The sequence below is a fragment of the Coregonus clupeaformis genome, chromosome 13 (assembly GCF_020615455.1).
Source record: "Coregonus clupeaformis isolate EN_2021a chromosome 13, ASM2061545v1, whole genome shotgun sequence".
NCBI classification, from domain to species: Eukaryota; Metazoa; Chordata; class Actinopteri; order Salmoniformes; family Salmonidae; genus Coregonus; species Coregonus clupeaformis.
In genome coordinates, this window is record NC_059204.1 from 47,060,427 (window position 1) to 47,077,474 (window position 17,048).

Below are 17,048 nucleotides of genomic sequence, written 5' to 3' on the forward strand. Positions count from 1 at the left end.
TGACTCTTATTGGTACACATAATAAAACATCTTAAGTTTGATAAGCAAATGTTATTGTAATTAATTACATTGCTATTGTATTATAATAATGTCCTACATGTAGACCTATTGTATATAATAAAATATGATTATTAGGATTATTATTAGGATTAACCTTAGAGCCATAATGATTACGATTATTGTAATAATAGTAAATGCTATTTTTATTGTAGGCTAGCCCTGCTACTGTAATACCATACCAAGGCCAAACACCGAGAGGTCTGAACCTTAATGGAACATAGGAGGTAGAATGTTTGGGATTGCCTACTGGTTGAAGACAGAAACATATATTTACATGTGGCTCTGGTTGAAGACCTATTCTGGTTACTCACAATTACTGCAGAGTTAGTTAGTAGTTGCGCTGGTGTTGTCATCGGTGACATTTATGAGCACACAATTCACATGGATGCTTGCTTCCTCAATCAAGGATAAGAGGACATATTTGTGTGTGACTGCTTATCTGTTCAACAAAAAGAAACAAAAAAACAACAACTTGCGGATAATACTTGATCACAAAAAAGTTTAAAGGTAACAAATCTGTGGTACAAAACTCAAAATACATCTTTGATAATTGATTTGCTTTCAAACAATTTTCCCACATATCAATAACCTATTATTTACTAGTTGTCTGACCTTTCACCTGGGCGGTGGTAACTTTATCACCAGTAGTGCATTATATGCTGTCACTTTAATCCATGCATGTGCCTTTGCCTGTTGAGCCCCAGTGTGGTTTCAGTGGATACATTCTGATACAGTAGCACAGGCGCCTCTCCAGAGGCCAGAGGCACTCCCTGCAGTCCTGCCTGGGCCGAATTAACTACACAGGTTATCGACACAACTGCCACAAAGTAACCACAGAGTTACATTGCATAAGGTAAAACTATATATTCGTTTACAGTGAGTGGTATGGCCCTGGTCAAAACTATTGTTCAGATTGTTGTGAGTTAAAGAAAAAAAAAAGTTATTTAATAGAGCCGGATTGACCATTACATTACATTTGTTTTTTGACCCAAAACAGGCTACATGTGGTAGGAAAAATATGTCCTTGCTAAAAGAAAAGGGGTCATTTAAATCTCTTCTATAAAAGCGTCAAAGTTAACTTGGTAGTTTTGCAGACAGTCAGAGCCAACATTTGGCTATCTATTAGGTGAATGACTCTGCCACATATTGCATTTCTTTTAGGCTACACCTCACCTCAATAATCATCACCAGAGACCATACAGACTTGTTGGTTTCATGTTAGGCTACTGGACACATTTTTTTGTTTGACCTCACTAATACAGAACATGTTACAAATAACATTTAAGTCATTTAGCAGACGCTCTTATCCAGAGCGACTTACAGGAGCAATTAGGGTTAAGTGCCTTGCTCAAGGGCACATCAACATATTTTTCACCTAGTCGGCTCAGGGATTAGAACCAGCAACCTTTCGGTTACTGCCACAACGCTCTTAACCACTAATCTACCTGCCGCCCAACTAAGGCACTTGCACACCTGGACCTATTCTCAGGCAGATGGCACTATTTCAAATGAAAATCTTCATGTTGGTTAAAAAAAAGTCTGAAAAATGAATACAGGAATAATACTTAACCTTTGGGCTCTTCCATTCCAGTAGGGAAGATTAATATTGTAATGAGTGCTTAAATGCCATGCAAATTTTTTGCAAGTACCTGGTTAAATTAAAAAGCTAGGTGGCAATCTGGAAATTAGAAACATATTTTACCTGGGTTTCAATTGCACCTTGCTCCTTCATCTTCTATTTAATCTTAATGATTGCCTGATTAGCATAGCCAGCCAGCTAGCAAAGTTACCAGCTCCAGCCTCAACCCACTCCCCCAGCAGCGGCTTAATGTCTCCCCCTCTATGCAAAGTGACAACTCATTCCTCATAGAGTACATGTATATAACGATGCCCTCCCACCCTCTCAGCACACAGTGATGGACTGCTGCATTGGAATATTGTACAGAGTAATCTCCTCTTTTAAGGGCAGGCTCTCAAACTGGTTAAAGAGCAGTTATTTCCCAGTTTTTCCGATTTTGAGTTGTTCCTACACTGAACAGCCTGGTGATGTCAATTGTGAGAAAATCTATTCTCATATCAATTGTCATTCTGCCAACACGTTTAATCCTAAACATTTACCCTTTTTGGAATTTGTATGATACAAAAATATATAGTTTAGCATTTTTGTGACAACAACAAAAAGAGGGTGGACATTAGGATATTAATAATAATTTGTTTGAATATTTTGTGCTTAAAAAGTGGCACCACTTTAATCCCATAACCTTAATATTGCTCTTCAATTATTGATCCAAATAATGTCACTGACATTCTTTCTCAGAATCATTTTGCATTCAGACATATTTCGTTGTGCATTCTTTGACATTACAAAAAAAAATGACATAGGAACCAAAGATTAATATTGCTAAATGTACTGTAACTACACTTAGAATACACTGTAATTAATGTGGACAAATCATAAATCCCTATAAAGTTCCTTCAGTGGATGACAATTTTACTTGGTTGCCGTAGGAAGAATATAACCATTCCTGTATGCTTGCCATTATCGTCTATGCACCATGAAGACTATAGACAAAGCGGTTGTGTGAAAGACAGGAGACAGAGAAAAGGGGAGAGAGAGAGAGAGAGAGAGAGAGAGAGAGAGAGAGAGAGAGAGAGAGAGAGAGAGAGAGAGAGAGAGAGAGAGAGAGAGAGAGAGAGAGAGAGAGAGAGAGAGAGATTGACTGCCTCATCTCAATTTTGCATCCTTCCCTTTAGAGTTATTGTAATGTGAAATATTGCAGTGAGGCCAGATGCAGAACACCATCTCCCTTCAGAATAATGAAATGTTTTTATTAATGCAAGCATAACACAAATCAATAACAACAATAAATTACTGGTGATTGTAATTGAATGTTTTCCTAATTTTACTGTCACTTGTGATAGATATTCATGCCCATTACAACGTTTTAAATTCATTAGACTTCCTTGTCTCTTGCTGGATTGAATGTTACAGGAGTCAAGTAATCCATTTGGGCTGTGACATGTGCCAAAAACTTGATGGACTCTTAATTTAAATAAAATATCACTCCTTAATTCTATTTAAAAGGACAAGCTTGTTACTTGAGTGTGGTTGCCATGCTTAATTTTTTCAAGAAGGCCCACATTGATGATATAATGACACTTACGCTATGCTTGCTGCCAAATGAAGGGTGACTGATCCCTGAAGTAGGACTGTCTATTCTCTGCCTTGGGATGTGGTTTGGTCTATAAAGCTGAATCATTGAGCTGGAATACTTGTCACTACCACTTTGGCATCTTGAAAGACATTTTGCCATATTTGTCATCACATTGTAATTACATTTATTTATATGTTTCTATGTGTTCATTTGATGTGTTAATTGCAAGTTTTTCCCCCATGTTTTCCCTAAACTGAAGATATAAAAAAGAAAGTTCAGCTATAATAGAGCTGATAGAATTCAAGCCAAATCTTTGAATAAGCCCCTGGAATACTGGTTGCATTTTCAGTATTTACATATAACCACAACCCTTAATCATATGATTCCACTTGGTTGTCTGTCCAGTTCTGAGAGAACTTGAAATCCAAGTCTCTTTCATTGACTATACCACTATTCACAGCACCCTCAACACCTGTCACGTTGCACTGCTCTGGTTAACTTCATGGTTCTCCATATCATATCCCTTCAAGTAGAAGGAACAGGAGGACAAATGGCCCAAGAAACCTTCATACCCCCTCCCTTCCAAATAATCCACTGCTAGAATGAAACAGAGCCAATCAGAGACTCTTTAAAATGCATGAGCCATGATAAAGAGTTAGTTACATCTCTAACGGTTCTCTGAAGCAACAATCAAAGGAAGCGGAACACATAGAAGTGAACAGCGAAAGGTGTGGGTACTTGGAAGATAAAGAGTTGTTGATTTTCTCAGAAAGCAAGGCAGTGCTTGCTGCATTGATGGTCTTTTGTAAGACAGCCAGAAAAACCGCCTCTGAACATACCCCTAAATGGCACAGGATGAAACTGCTCCAACCATTTCAATCCACACAGGTTTTCCTTTTCATTTTACTTGGATTAAAAAAGAAGCATATCCCGTGAGAGTAAGCAAGTGACACCAAGACACCCCTGCATCACAAAACTTGAGACAAACACTCCTGTTAAAAGCTTCAACATTTAATAGGGAAAAGAGGAAAAAACATGCTTGTTTTCAGCCATCTGTCAGGGCTGTTTTAAGTTATATGAGATTTTTGAAAAGGAGACGGGTGATGATCAATTGATGATTCCTCTAAACCAATAAACACCTGTCTGCATAGCCTGGCCCAGCAAACAACAGGGATAGCTGAAAACACTACCTAATGAGCAAGTCCCAGTGTTCTCTAGGACCCCTCTCTGCTTGGTGACATAGTAGGCTACTGCCCAAAACCTTATATGGGATGGGAACAAAAGTTAGTGAAGTTTCAACAGCACCATGCCTACTCAGCACAAACAAATAGCTGCTGCCCAAAATGTTGAACAGTACTTGAGACAAGTATGTTTTCTGGGTCTGGAATGCATGATGCATCTCATGCTTTTGTGATAAAACAAGTGTCCTCTCTCAGTGTAATAAAAAATGTCAATAATCTAAAACAATGCCTCACTTGAATGAAATAATGAACATAGAGATGACCTCTACTCGTGTAGAATTAAACAGTGCTTTTAGAAGTACCCTCGAGTCTGGTTATTTTTTAACTGCAGGGCTTTTAGAAAGCATAAAAGGCAACCAATGATACTGAATCCAAAGGGTCAAACTACCCACTGGGCAAACACAGGTTAAATCAATGTTTTTTCCATGTAATTTCAATTAAATTACGTTGAATCAAGATGGAATAGACCTTGAATTGATGCCTGTGCCATGGGTAATGTGTACTATTGTGTACAGCTCCTAACTAACTGAATGCCAGGTGCAGCTTATATCATCAAGTTATTTTGGCCTCTTGTCCTTTCAATGTACTGAACAAGGAAATAGACACGGTGTGCCCTCATTTAAACTGCATTTAAAGGGATATTACAACCCTCATCATAACTCTTTTAAATGCATGTTCGTTTTCGAAACAACACTCAATCCATCATTACCTTTACAACCAGCACATCACTCAACAAGCAATCAGCCCAAGCCACTGATTTTTACAGCATACATTAACAGCACTGCAGGCTAAGCAGCAGTCAAGCACTGGACGTTTGTGAAGCTTCCCTCATTCTGGCGAAAAGGCTAAGGAAAGAAAGACAATGATGACAATCTTCACCAATATATACTTTACCTGAGTCCAGTCAACTTTTGTTCGTTGGCTGAAACAGTTCTTAAATGCAGAATCGGGTCACAGCCATGTTCTGCCATCAACAGTAGTGATGTCAGCTGTTGTCAAATGTGGCTAGTGGGGTATACCATTTACAGCAGTCAACCAGGAGAAGTTTGCCCGGTTGAGCCTAGGTTACTCTTAACTGAATTTGTCATTATATTTGGTTGGCCATGATGTGAATGGCTTGATGAAACGGTGGAGCATGTGTTGTTGTAAGTATGTGAAGAGAGGGAAAGATTGATGTGTATGGTTAATTGAGTGTTTTTTGTTGTTGTTTTTTCCCCCACCTTTATTTAACCAGGTAAGCCAGTTGAGAACAAGTTCTCATTTACAACTGCGACCTGGCCAAGATAAAGCAAAGCAGTGTGATAAAAACAACAACAACACAGAGTTACATATGGAATAAACAAAACGTACAGTCAATAACACAATAGAAAAATAGAAAATCTATGTGTGTGCAAATGTAGTAAGTTATGGAGGTAAGGCAATAAATAGGCCATAGTGCAAAATAATTACAATTTAGTATTAACACTGGAGTGATAGATGTGCAGAAGATGATGTGCAAATAGAGATACTGGGGTGCAAATGAGCAAAATAAATAACAATGTGGGGATGAGGTAGTTGGGTGGGCTAATTACAGATGGGCTGTGTACAGGTGCAGTGATCAGTAAGCTGCTCTGACAACTGATGCTTAAAGTTAGTGAGGGAGATAAGAGTCTCCAGCTTCAGAGATTTTTGCAGTTCATTCCAGTAATTGGCAGCAGAGAACTGGAAGGAATGGCGGCCAAAGGAGGTGTTGGCTTTGGGGATGACCAGTGAGATATACCTGCTGGAGCGCATACTACGGGTGGGTGTTGCTATGGTGACCAATGAGCTAAGATAAGGCAGGGATTTGCCTAGCAGTGATTTATAGATGGCCTGGAGCCAGTGGGTTTGGCGACTAATATGTAGTGAGGGCCAGCCAACGAGAGCGTACAGGTCACAATGGTGGGTAGTATATGGGGCTTTGGTGACAAAACGGATGGCACTGTGATAGACTACATCCAATTTGCTGAGTAGAGTGTTGGAGGCTATTTTGTAAATGACATCGCCGAAGTCAAGGATCGGTAGGATAGTCAGTTTTACGAGGGCATGTTTGGCAGCATGAGTGAAGGAGGCTTTGTTGCGAAATAAGAAGCCGATTCTAGATGTAACTTTGGATTGGAGATGCTTAATGTGAGTCTGGAAGGAGAGTTTACGGTCTAACCAGACACTTAGGTATTTGTAGTTGTCCACATATTCCAAGTCAGACCCGCCGAGAACAGTGATTCTAGTCGGGCGGGCGGGTGCAAGCAGCATTCGATTGAAGAGCATGCATTTAGTTTTACTAGCGTTTAAGAGCAATTGGAGGCTATGGAAGGATTGTTGAATGGCATTGAAGCTCGTTTGGAGGTTTGTTAACACAGTGTCCAATGAAGGGCCAGATGTATACAAATGGTGTCTTCTGCGTAGAGGTGGATCTGAGAGTCACCAGCAGCAAGAGCGACATCATTGATATACACAGAGAATAGAGTCGGCCCGAGAATTGAACCCCGTGGCACCCCCATAGAGACTGCCAGAGGTCCAGACAACAGGCCCTCCGATTTGACACATTGAACTCTATCTGAGAAGTAGTTGGTGAACCAGGCGAGGCAGTCATTTGAGAAACCAAGGCTATTTAGTCTGCCAATAAGAATGCGGTGATTGACAGAGTCAAAAGCCTTGGCCAGGTCGATGAAGACGGCTGCACAGTACTGTATTTTATCGATCTCGGTTATAATATCGTTTAGGACCTTGAGCGTGGCTGGACAGGATTGGGGAGGTTTGGAGGGGGTTTTTGGAATGGGGGAAGTTTTTTGGAAGTTAGTATGGCTCTTTTTTATTTTCTTAGAAATAAAGAATTAGGCAGGAGAATTTAGATTTGTGTAATATAAACCGTGATTGACCACACACTCCGGCACAGTAGGTGGCGGCATGCACCTTTAACTTTTCTTTGCAGACCGCCATTATGAAGAAGAAGAAGAAGAAGAAGAAGAGCCAGTCGGTCATGCAGTAAACAACAGCAGCCACCAGAGCACGAAGATGATCATATGCATCATCATATTCTGACCATTTCAGAATGTTGCCTTTTTATTCTCATCCTAATTGCACACCACTCAGAAGCCTATGTCTCAGTTTGATCATTTTGTTTAGGAATACCTCTAGTTTTTTTTGTTGAATATATGAATTACATGGCAAGATTATGTTACTAACATCTATTAGTATCACAGGATCTAGGCCCATTTATAGGGAAACAGTCAGGAGGCAAATATGAAAAAACAAGTATAGTTCAGAGTTGCTTGTTTAAAACAGGATAACAGTAAAGAAGATACACAAAGGGATTCTTAGTTCTTACCTTCCACAATACAACTGACTTGCGACTAAAGTGTTACCATGCTTTCACAGACTTTACTAGTTGCTTTACAACTTACCAAAAATAGTGACAAACAATTTCAGGATGAAAGAAAAAAAGAGAAAACAGTTCCCCACAGCATTTAAAAAGAAACAGTAAACAGAAATACAACTTCATTTAAAAGACAATCACCTTAAGACTGCTTGGACCACAAAGGTGTTCAAACACATGAAGCAAACTGAAAAACAAAAGGACATTACTGCAGTGTCATTGCCCTAACTTACAAAGCAATAAACAATTGGATTGTTTCGACCAGTGTTGATTGTGTCGATCAGAACTGATACAAATAGCCTACCTTCTCAGAAAACTCCAACCACACCCAAAACATTTCTTCAAAACAGCATGGTCACAAAATGGTTGCCCTGGCTCAGAAGTAGACTTGCACAGTAACATCACAGCACAAAACACACACACCACCTTCAGGGACAAAAGGAGGAGATTCGATTATCTGGCCCGGGTTGCCCCGGTGGGAGGGGTTTGCACCGGGTGAAAAGTGATTGCATTCGTTTTGGAACCGGGCTGCCTCCCGGGCGTGAGCCAGGTGCCCCGCTCGTGACCGACGGCGAAGTCGGCTCAAAACAAAAGTGACATAGATTAAGCATGTGGAGTAATTAATAGGATTCTGTGTTTTCACATGCAAAATTGATTGTTTTTATAAAAATGCTTCATCTGCCTTCCCAATGAAAACTAGTTAGAGAATTTGAACATACTGTATATTTTATGGAAAAGAGATGTTGTACGTTTCTGAACGATTGTTGACAACATGACCGAGCGGCGTAGATTACTATTCTATTTGAGAAGGGCGCCTCCTCCCTCACCGCTTTTGCTCGTTCATGTCACGGGCCGGGCCATAGACCGGTGCACCGCAGTTCATCTTAATTGAACTCCATCAAGCTCTCATCTGGGCAGGTGGGTCTGGGGTGCTTTTATATGTTGTACATGTTCCCCACCAATTAGTGTCCCCTGGGAAACATGGACCAAAACTAAGATACCTCTTACCCTAGAAGAATGCCTGAGATAGTAGGGATTGATGGCAAGTTGTTATGACCACTGGAGGGTTCATCAGTGCTGATGCCAAGTGAGGTGTTCATCAGTGCTGATGCAGTGTATCTTGTTGTAATTTATGTTATCACCTAAATCTCCCATTGCCTACTATATTATAGACTATTGGATGTTGAAGGTATGGTGTTTATATTCTAGTTTACTTATAGTTACATCTTTACTAATATGATATTACTCATGTTTATGTTTTAAGAGAAAATACAAGGGATACTTTTTTTATTTAATCAGTGTGTGTGCATATATGTGTGTGTACATGTGACGTCACAGCTAATGTGTCACATGATACAGTGCGCCTATTACTCAACATGGCTGCAGACAACCTACCATCCGAATTTGATGTTATCATACTCGGGACAGGTAAGAAACTATTGTTGGTTTGCCAGCGTGTGTACTTTCAATATGTTTCTTGATAACTGTGCCTCTGAAATTGGGGAGGGTGCAATAATATTGTCTAAAGGTTTCATCCAAAACTGTGAAATGGCTGATAGCATTGGTTGCTAACGCTAGCAGCTTGTTGTTGACGTTAGCATCTAGCTAGCTTGCTAATTAGGAGCAGGGCATATGTAACATGTATATCTGTAACATTTGAATATAAAACGGCTAGCTAGCTATAGCTAACGACTTAGCTATTCGTGTCATTTTGTTGTTGTTGTGTGTGTATATGTGTGTTATAAGATCACCATTTCAACATCGATAGCTAGCTAACTTTGACAACGTCATCAGCTTCCTTGATGTCAACATCTGTGTGAAGTTAGCTATCTGAATTATTTCTTTCGTGTCCCTATTTGATATGAAGAGCTAGCTAACTGACTTTACACTCAAACAACCAACGTTTGCATATGGTACAGAAGGTAAACACAGCTAAACAGCTAGGTAGCTAGCATTAGTAAAGGCATCTCTCTAACTTACTGCTCTCAGCTGAGAGAAGCATGCACTGTCATTGTGACTAGCCTGGGCTACTGTTGGGTAGCGAACGCTAAACCTATATTTAGCCAGTGAAATGTAGAACTGTCTGTGTCCAACCCACACATACAGTAGATTTTCCTATCTACCTGTTATAAATGCTAGCTAGACATACAGGATAAGAAATGTAAGATGTCATTATCAGGTTCTTCAGAATAGAAATTGCTTGAACAAATGTGCAGTCACAGATGAGTCTAATGTGATGCCATTTTACACAAATATTGCACCTAGCTAATTGTAATTCTACATAATTATTTTGGAACTAAAACTTCTAATTTCTCAAATCCCTAACACACGCATGGCTGTTTCAGGGTTGGGTAGGTTACTTTCTAAATGTAATCTGTTAGTCCTAGAGTTACTAGTTACCTGTCCAAAATTGTAATCAGTAACGTAACTTTTTGATTACCCAAACTCGTTACTTTAGGATTACTTTCCTCATAAGACTTCTGCATGCTTCCCATTAGAAACAGTTCATGTGTATATTATGATGACATTTTGTGACTGTTTTGGTCTTCAGCAAGGGCTTTTTCCGCTGTTCATGCACACACATTTTTTTCTTGAGGCAAGCCAAAGTTCGGTAGTAGAAGTCTATACCCCTTCTTCTGTAATTGGTCAATAGTATGAATTATTCAATTAAGTGTTTGTTGTCATTCAATGAGAAACAACTCATTTTCCTGCACATTTTTTCACTTGAGAAATACTACACCAAACATCATAGTTATCTTAGATTAATTCGTACTATTTTGAGGAAGTGTATACTGGCTAAGGCATCTCAAGAGGGACAAACTATTGCTGCTTTTTTCTCGTTTTTCAAGCGCAGGTCTTTTAAGGGAGTATGCAAGGCACATACGTTCACATCGCCTAGCGGAGTTCTGCTAGGAGCAAACCCAACCTAGTATGCAGACGCCTTTTTAAAGGGCATTAGAAGAAGACAAAAATTATCTAACAAACACATTTGTTGTGTCATAATGGTCTCTGACTTGTGGACAGACTCACTCAGGTGGAACAAACTTAAACTTGCACCTTGTTTTAATGCCGAATTGAATGTCATTGAGAAAAGAGAAAGGTGTCATAGTGTATTTTTCTCACATCCTTTCTAAAAATTACAAATTATCCGAAAAGTAATCATCTAGTTTTTCAGAAGGATCTGTAATCCGATTACAATATTTGTGCTGGTAACGTAACTGATTAGTTAGCTTTTTGTAATCAGATTACATGTCACTGATTACATGTAAACAGTTACTCCCCAACCATTTTAGTAATAGTATGAACTCCACTCAGACTCACATCACTGGGTTGATCGTAGGCTTAGGATACATTTTAATTCACCAGTGGAGGCTGCTGAGGGGAGGATGGCTCATAATAATGGCTGGAATGGAGTAAATGGAATGGTGTCAAACACATCAAAGACGTGGTTTCCATGTGGTTGACTTGATAACACTCCATTCCATTCCAGCCATTAATATGAGCTGTCCTCCCCTCAGCAGCCTCCACTGTAATTCACTATAGGCTAGTTGGCCTACTCTTTGATGAATCCCCGGCACTGGTTTCATTCAATGTTCTGGCAGACAATGCAATGGTTTGTCTTCATTCAGGATGATGACCTGGGCTTACCAATAAGAGTCCAGAGTCTACCCCAGTAATAGCACAGGAAAGGATACAGGTGCTCTGATTCATTATGTTCAGAAATCAGTCCATGCACAGACCTGGTACAAAGCACAGAACAGATCCCAGCAGGGGATGCACTGTAGGAGCTCACCAGTGCTTGGATTCACTATGCAATGGAGGAGGAAAATAAATATTAAAAATGACAGCTCAGATGCCTATTGCTATAATTCAACACTATGATTGATGGTGTGCAAATTGAATATCTCTGGCCCACTTCTGGTTTTGCTGGTGCAAAACTTGAAGCCAGCTGGTCCCCAGACTGTGGGTGACAACACTGCACTGATGACCCAGTCTATTTCTGTGCAGGCAGTGTTCTGTGTCAAGGTTGGTCAGACAAGCATTTTTTCCAGGTTCCCCAGCCTCTGTCTTTGTATTGGGTCTGTGTGCAATCAGTGGCTGTGGACAAGGAACAGTTGTTTATGAATATAGTGGCCCCCTAATGACACCTTTTTTCCATCTGCTGGACCTTCACCTGTGTGAGGCAGGGTGTTCCTGTTGGTTGCACCCCGTCAGTCCCCTGTTCACACACACCTGACGCTCACCAGGGGGTGGCACTGGGGACCTCGGGTCTGCGTGGATAATTCTCTGTTGGACATCTGTGAGTTTGGTGTATGAAAGTCTCTTAAAGGGGGTCTAGCCAATTGTATGCTTTACAGATACGTTGTCCATTTATTTTTGTAATCGAAAGAATTTGACCTTGAAAGAATGTTCATCAGCATTGCACCCCTGCAGCTCTTTTGTCCAGTTGTTAGATTATTATCCCTCAGAAATAGCCTACGTTTTACATTTTAGTCTAGTGAGTGTATCCACAGTAGTGGGTGCATACGTTTTCTGATTTTTCGCACTGGTCCTCCGTGGGAATCGAACCCACAAGCCTGGCGTTGCAAGGGCCATGCTCTACCTACTGAGCCACACGGGACCTTTTATTTTGACCCTTTCGACTACAGCCAAGTCAGCAGGATGGGAGGTAGCAGTCAGCACAGGCAAAACCTACGAGGACTTTCTACTAGCTAGCCTAAGTGGAATGTTATCATGGCAAATCGATTGTGTTCCCGTTCCCGGGACGGCAGTGACAGAGATTCACAATTATTCCCGATCTCATAGTGGAACTGGTCTTGTGCAGAGTCTTAATAGAGAGGCAATAAAGCAAACGGAGCCGGCATCTTGCTGAGCCGTTCCCTGCTGTTGTGTTAATGTAACTATCCATCTTGGTGGGACCTCCAGTCATTGCCATGAAGGGCCTCCATTAGCAGGACATGTGATTATGGAACAGAGCCAACAATCACCAGCTTTACTAGTTGACACATCTCTGACTTGCACTTAGACTTCTTGCTTATTCATCAGGTTTAAAGCAACAACAAATGGTCTAGTAAAATAACAAACAGGTCGTTCCACCTCAAAAAGCACAAGAGGATTTCGACACCCACCATCTGATTGTTCTGAAATCGTTTCTTGTTAGAAACAGATAAGATTAGCGTTCCTGCAGCATTATTTTGTTTAAATGTAATTTGATCTCTGAGAAATTAAGCTGATTTTGATTGCACCCAAATTGGCAATTTTAATTTATAGGATTCATATAATATTCAATAAATATAGTACCTAACTTCCGATTTGGACCAAACTTTTTTCTCACAATGAGTAAGACATGAGGAATCCAAAGAAATGGTCAAACGACACCCACGGACCCCCTACACCAATCCCACCCCAACAAGGAGTATATAGTATCAGTTCTCTGTGTCTGACAAGTAGTATGGAGCTGCGGCTCGAAGTATTGTTTATCCTATGTAATGTATTCTCAGTGAATTTTGTGATGTTTTTTCCCCTGTTCATAGACATTACATCCTGATAGTACCAGGTTCTGACCACTAGATGGTAAGAGTTAGAAGAATCCCCCCCCCTCCTCAATGTTAAAGGGATAGTTCACCCAAATTACAAAATTACATATTGGTTTCCAGTTTGAGATATGACAGCAATCCATGCTTTGGTTTTGTTGGGCACTGTTTCAAATGCAATTTTTTTGCATTTGTGTCACAAATCTAATGCAAGTCAATGGTACCTATATTAGCATTTTTACGACAAATCATCTTAAAGTATATAAACATGTATTGTGTAAATCAATTATGTTACTTATAGATGATGCGAAAATGCTAATATAGGCACCATTGAGGAGTGGGTAAGAAGTGCGCTGTCTAGCTTTATTAGCTGGGTGCCCTGCCATATGTGGCAATGACTTCAAATGAAATCCCAAGTTCAAGAACATTGGGAAATGGCGGCACTCCAAAATGTTTTTATTTAATTTTTTACAAAAAGACCACCTCATTTCACCTTTTTATTTTTCGGCCGGGCAGGCTAATGTGTTTCCGCAGTTATGCCTTCATTTTTGCATTTGTGCCACAAATGCAAAAACGTTAGCATTTGAAACTAGGGGTGTGAGAGAAAAAAAATGAAGTGAATTCACAATTCAGATATGGTCCTGCGTATGACCGCTAGGGGGCAATTGAGTTCAATCTACCGCACTCCTGGCTACCTACCAGACGGCACTCACCTTATTGCTGTCCCCCTCCCACTCAACAACGATGGTATTAATGCAGTTTTCGGTTGTGTCCCTCTCCTCCATGTTCTCAGTTGTCATGTCCCACTTCTCATCCATGTGATGGCTCGTTGCAGTGATGTATGACAGCGTGTTCATAGACGTCCAACAATCTGTTGTTAATGCTAAGTTAAAGATGTATTTTACGGCCCCCTAATCAATTGTGCTATTATGTGTGTTCTTTTCGCGTGATTTGTAATTTATTCTGTACATAATGTTTCTGCCACCGTCTCTTATGACCAAAAAGAGCTTCTGAATATCAGGACAGCGATTACTCACCTCGTATTGGACAAATATTTTTTTCTTCAATGAGTCGGACGCGAAGGATATTCTACAGACACCCGACAAGGCCCAAATCCCCATCATTCGCATGAGAAAGAGACAGCGATATCGTGGACGTAGGTCGGGGTGCCTTGTAAGGATCCGACGGCAAGCAAGTAATCTGCCTCTACCATCAGTCCTATTAGCCAACATACAATCATTGGAAAACAAAATAGATGACCTACGATCACGGATATCCTACCAACGGGACATTAAAAACTGTAATATCTTATGTTTCACCGAGGCGTGGCTGAACGACGACATGAATAACATACAGCTGGCGGGATATACGCTACATCGGCAGGATAGAACGGCTGACTCCGGTAAGACAAGGGGTGGCGGTCTGTGTATATTTGTAAACAACAGCTGGTGCACAAAATCTAATATTAAGGAAGTCTCGAGGTTTTGCTCGCCTGAGGTAGAGTATCTCATGATAAGCTGTAGACCACACTATTTACAAAGAGAGTTTTCATCTATATTTTTCGTAGCTGTCAATTTACCACCACAAACCGATGCTGGCACTAAGACTGCACTCAATGAGCTGAATAAGGCTATAAGCAAACAGGAAAACGCTCATCCACAGGCAGCGCTGCTAGTGGCCGGGGACTTTAATGCAGGGAAACTTAAATCCATTCTACCTCATTTCTACCAGCATGTTAAATGTGCAACCAGAGGAAAAAAACTAGACCACCTTTACTCCACACACAGAGAAGCGTACAAATCTCCCCCTCGCCCTCCATTTGGCAAATCTGACCATAATTCTATCCTCCTGATTCCTGCTTTTAAGCAAAAACTAAAGCAGGAAGCACCAGTGACTCGGTTAATAAGGAAGTGGTCAGATGACGCAGATGCTAAGCTACAGGACTGTTTTGCTAGCACAGACTGGAACATGTTCCGGGATTCTTCCGATGGCATTGAGGAGTACACCACATCTGTCACTGGCTTCATCAATAAGTGCATCGATGACGTCATCCCCACAGTGACCGTACATACAGTGGGGAGAACAAGTATTTGATACACTGCCGATTTTGCAGGTTTTCCTACTTACAAAGCATGTAGAGGTCTGTCATTTTTATCATAGGTACACTTCAACTGTGAGAGATGGAATCTAAAACAAAAATCCAGAAAATCACATTGTATGATTTTTAAGTAATTAATTTGCATTTTATTGCATGACATAAGTATTTGATCACCTACCAACCAGTAAGAATTCCGGCTCTCACAGACCTGTTAGTTTTTCTTTAAAAAGCCCTCCTGTTCTCCACTCATTACCTGTATTAACTGCACCTGTTTGAACTCGTTACCTGTATAAAAGACACCGGTCCACACACTCAATCAAACAGACTCCAACCTCTCCACAATGGCCAAGACCAGAGAGCTGTGTAAGGACATCAGGGATACAATTGTAGACCTGCACAAGGCTGGGATGGGCTACAAGACAATAGGCAAGCAGCTTGGTGAGAAGGCAACAAATGTTGGAAGAAATGGAAGAAGTTCAAGATGATGGTCAATCACCCTCGGTCTGGGGCTCCATGCAAGATCTCACCTCGTGGGGCATCAATGATCATGAGGAAGGTGAGGGATCAGCCCAGAACTACACAGCAGGACCTGGTCAATGACCTGAAGAGAGCTGGGACCACAGTCTCAAAGAAAACCATTAGTAACACACTACGCCGTCATGGATTAAAATCCTGCAGCGCACGCAAGGTCCCCCTGCTCAAGCCAGCGCATGTCCAGGCCCGTCTGAAGTTTGCCAATGACCATCTGGATGATCCAGAGGAGGAATGGGAGAAGGTCATGTGGTCTGATGAGACATAAATAGAGCTTTTTGGTCTAAACTCCACTCGCCGTGTTTGGAGGAAGAAGAAGGATGAGTACAACCCCAAGAACACCATCCCAACCGTGAAGCATGGAGGTGGAAACATCATTCTTTGGGGATGCTTTTCTGCAAAGGGGACAGGACGACTGCACCGTATTGAGGGAAGGATGGATGGGGCCATGTATCGCGAGATCTTGGCCAACAACCTCCTTCCCTCAGTAAGAGCATTGAAGATGGAGTCGTGGTTGGGTCTTCCAGCATGACAACGACCCGAAACACACAGCCAGGGCAACTAAGGAGTGGCTCCGTAAGAAGCATCTCAAGGTCCTGGAGTGGCCTAGCCAGTCTCCAGACCTGAACCCAATAGAAAATCTTTGGAGGGAGCTGAAAGTCCGTATTGCCCAGCGACAGCCCCGAAACCTGAAGGATCTGGAGAAGGTCTGTATGGAGGAGTGGGCCAAAATCCCTGCTGCAGTGTGTGCAAACCTGGTCAAGACCTACAGGAAACGTATGATCTCTGTAATTGCAAACAAAGGTTTCTGTACCAAATATTAAGTTCTGCTTTTCTGATGTATCAAATACTTATGTCACGCAATAAAATGCTAATTATTTACTTAAAAATCATACAATGTGATTTTCCGGATTTTTGTTTTAGATTCCGTCTCTCACAGTTGAAGTGTACCTATGATAAATTACAATTAAATTACAGACCTCTACATGCTTTGTAAGTAGGAAAACCTGCAAAATTGGAAGTGTATCAAATACT

General features: G+C 41.0%; 1 protein-coding gene across 2 annotated transcripts in view; it reads left to right on the plus strand.

Moving 5' to 3' along the window:
- The first annotated feature begins 9,206 nt into the window (after positions 1–9,206).
- chm (CHM Rab escort protein) overlaps positions 9,207–17,048 on the plus strand; it is a 39,329-nt gene continuing 31,487 nt past the window's right edge. For both annotated transcript variants that reach the window (XM_041894424.2, XM_041894426.2), the window contains exon 1: positions 9,207–9,278. In XM_041894424.2, coding sequence (XP_041750358.1) covers positions 9,227–9,278 — 52 coding nt within the window. In that variant the 5' untranslated portion in view covers positions 9,207–9,226. The remainder of the gene's footprint in view (positions 9,279–17,048) is intronic.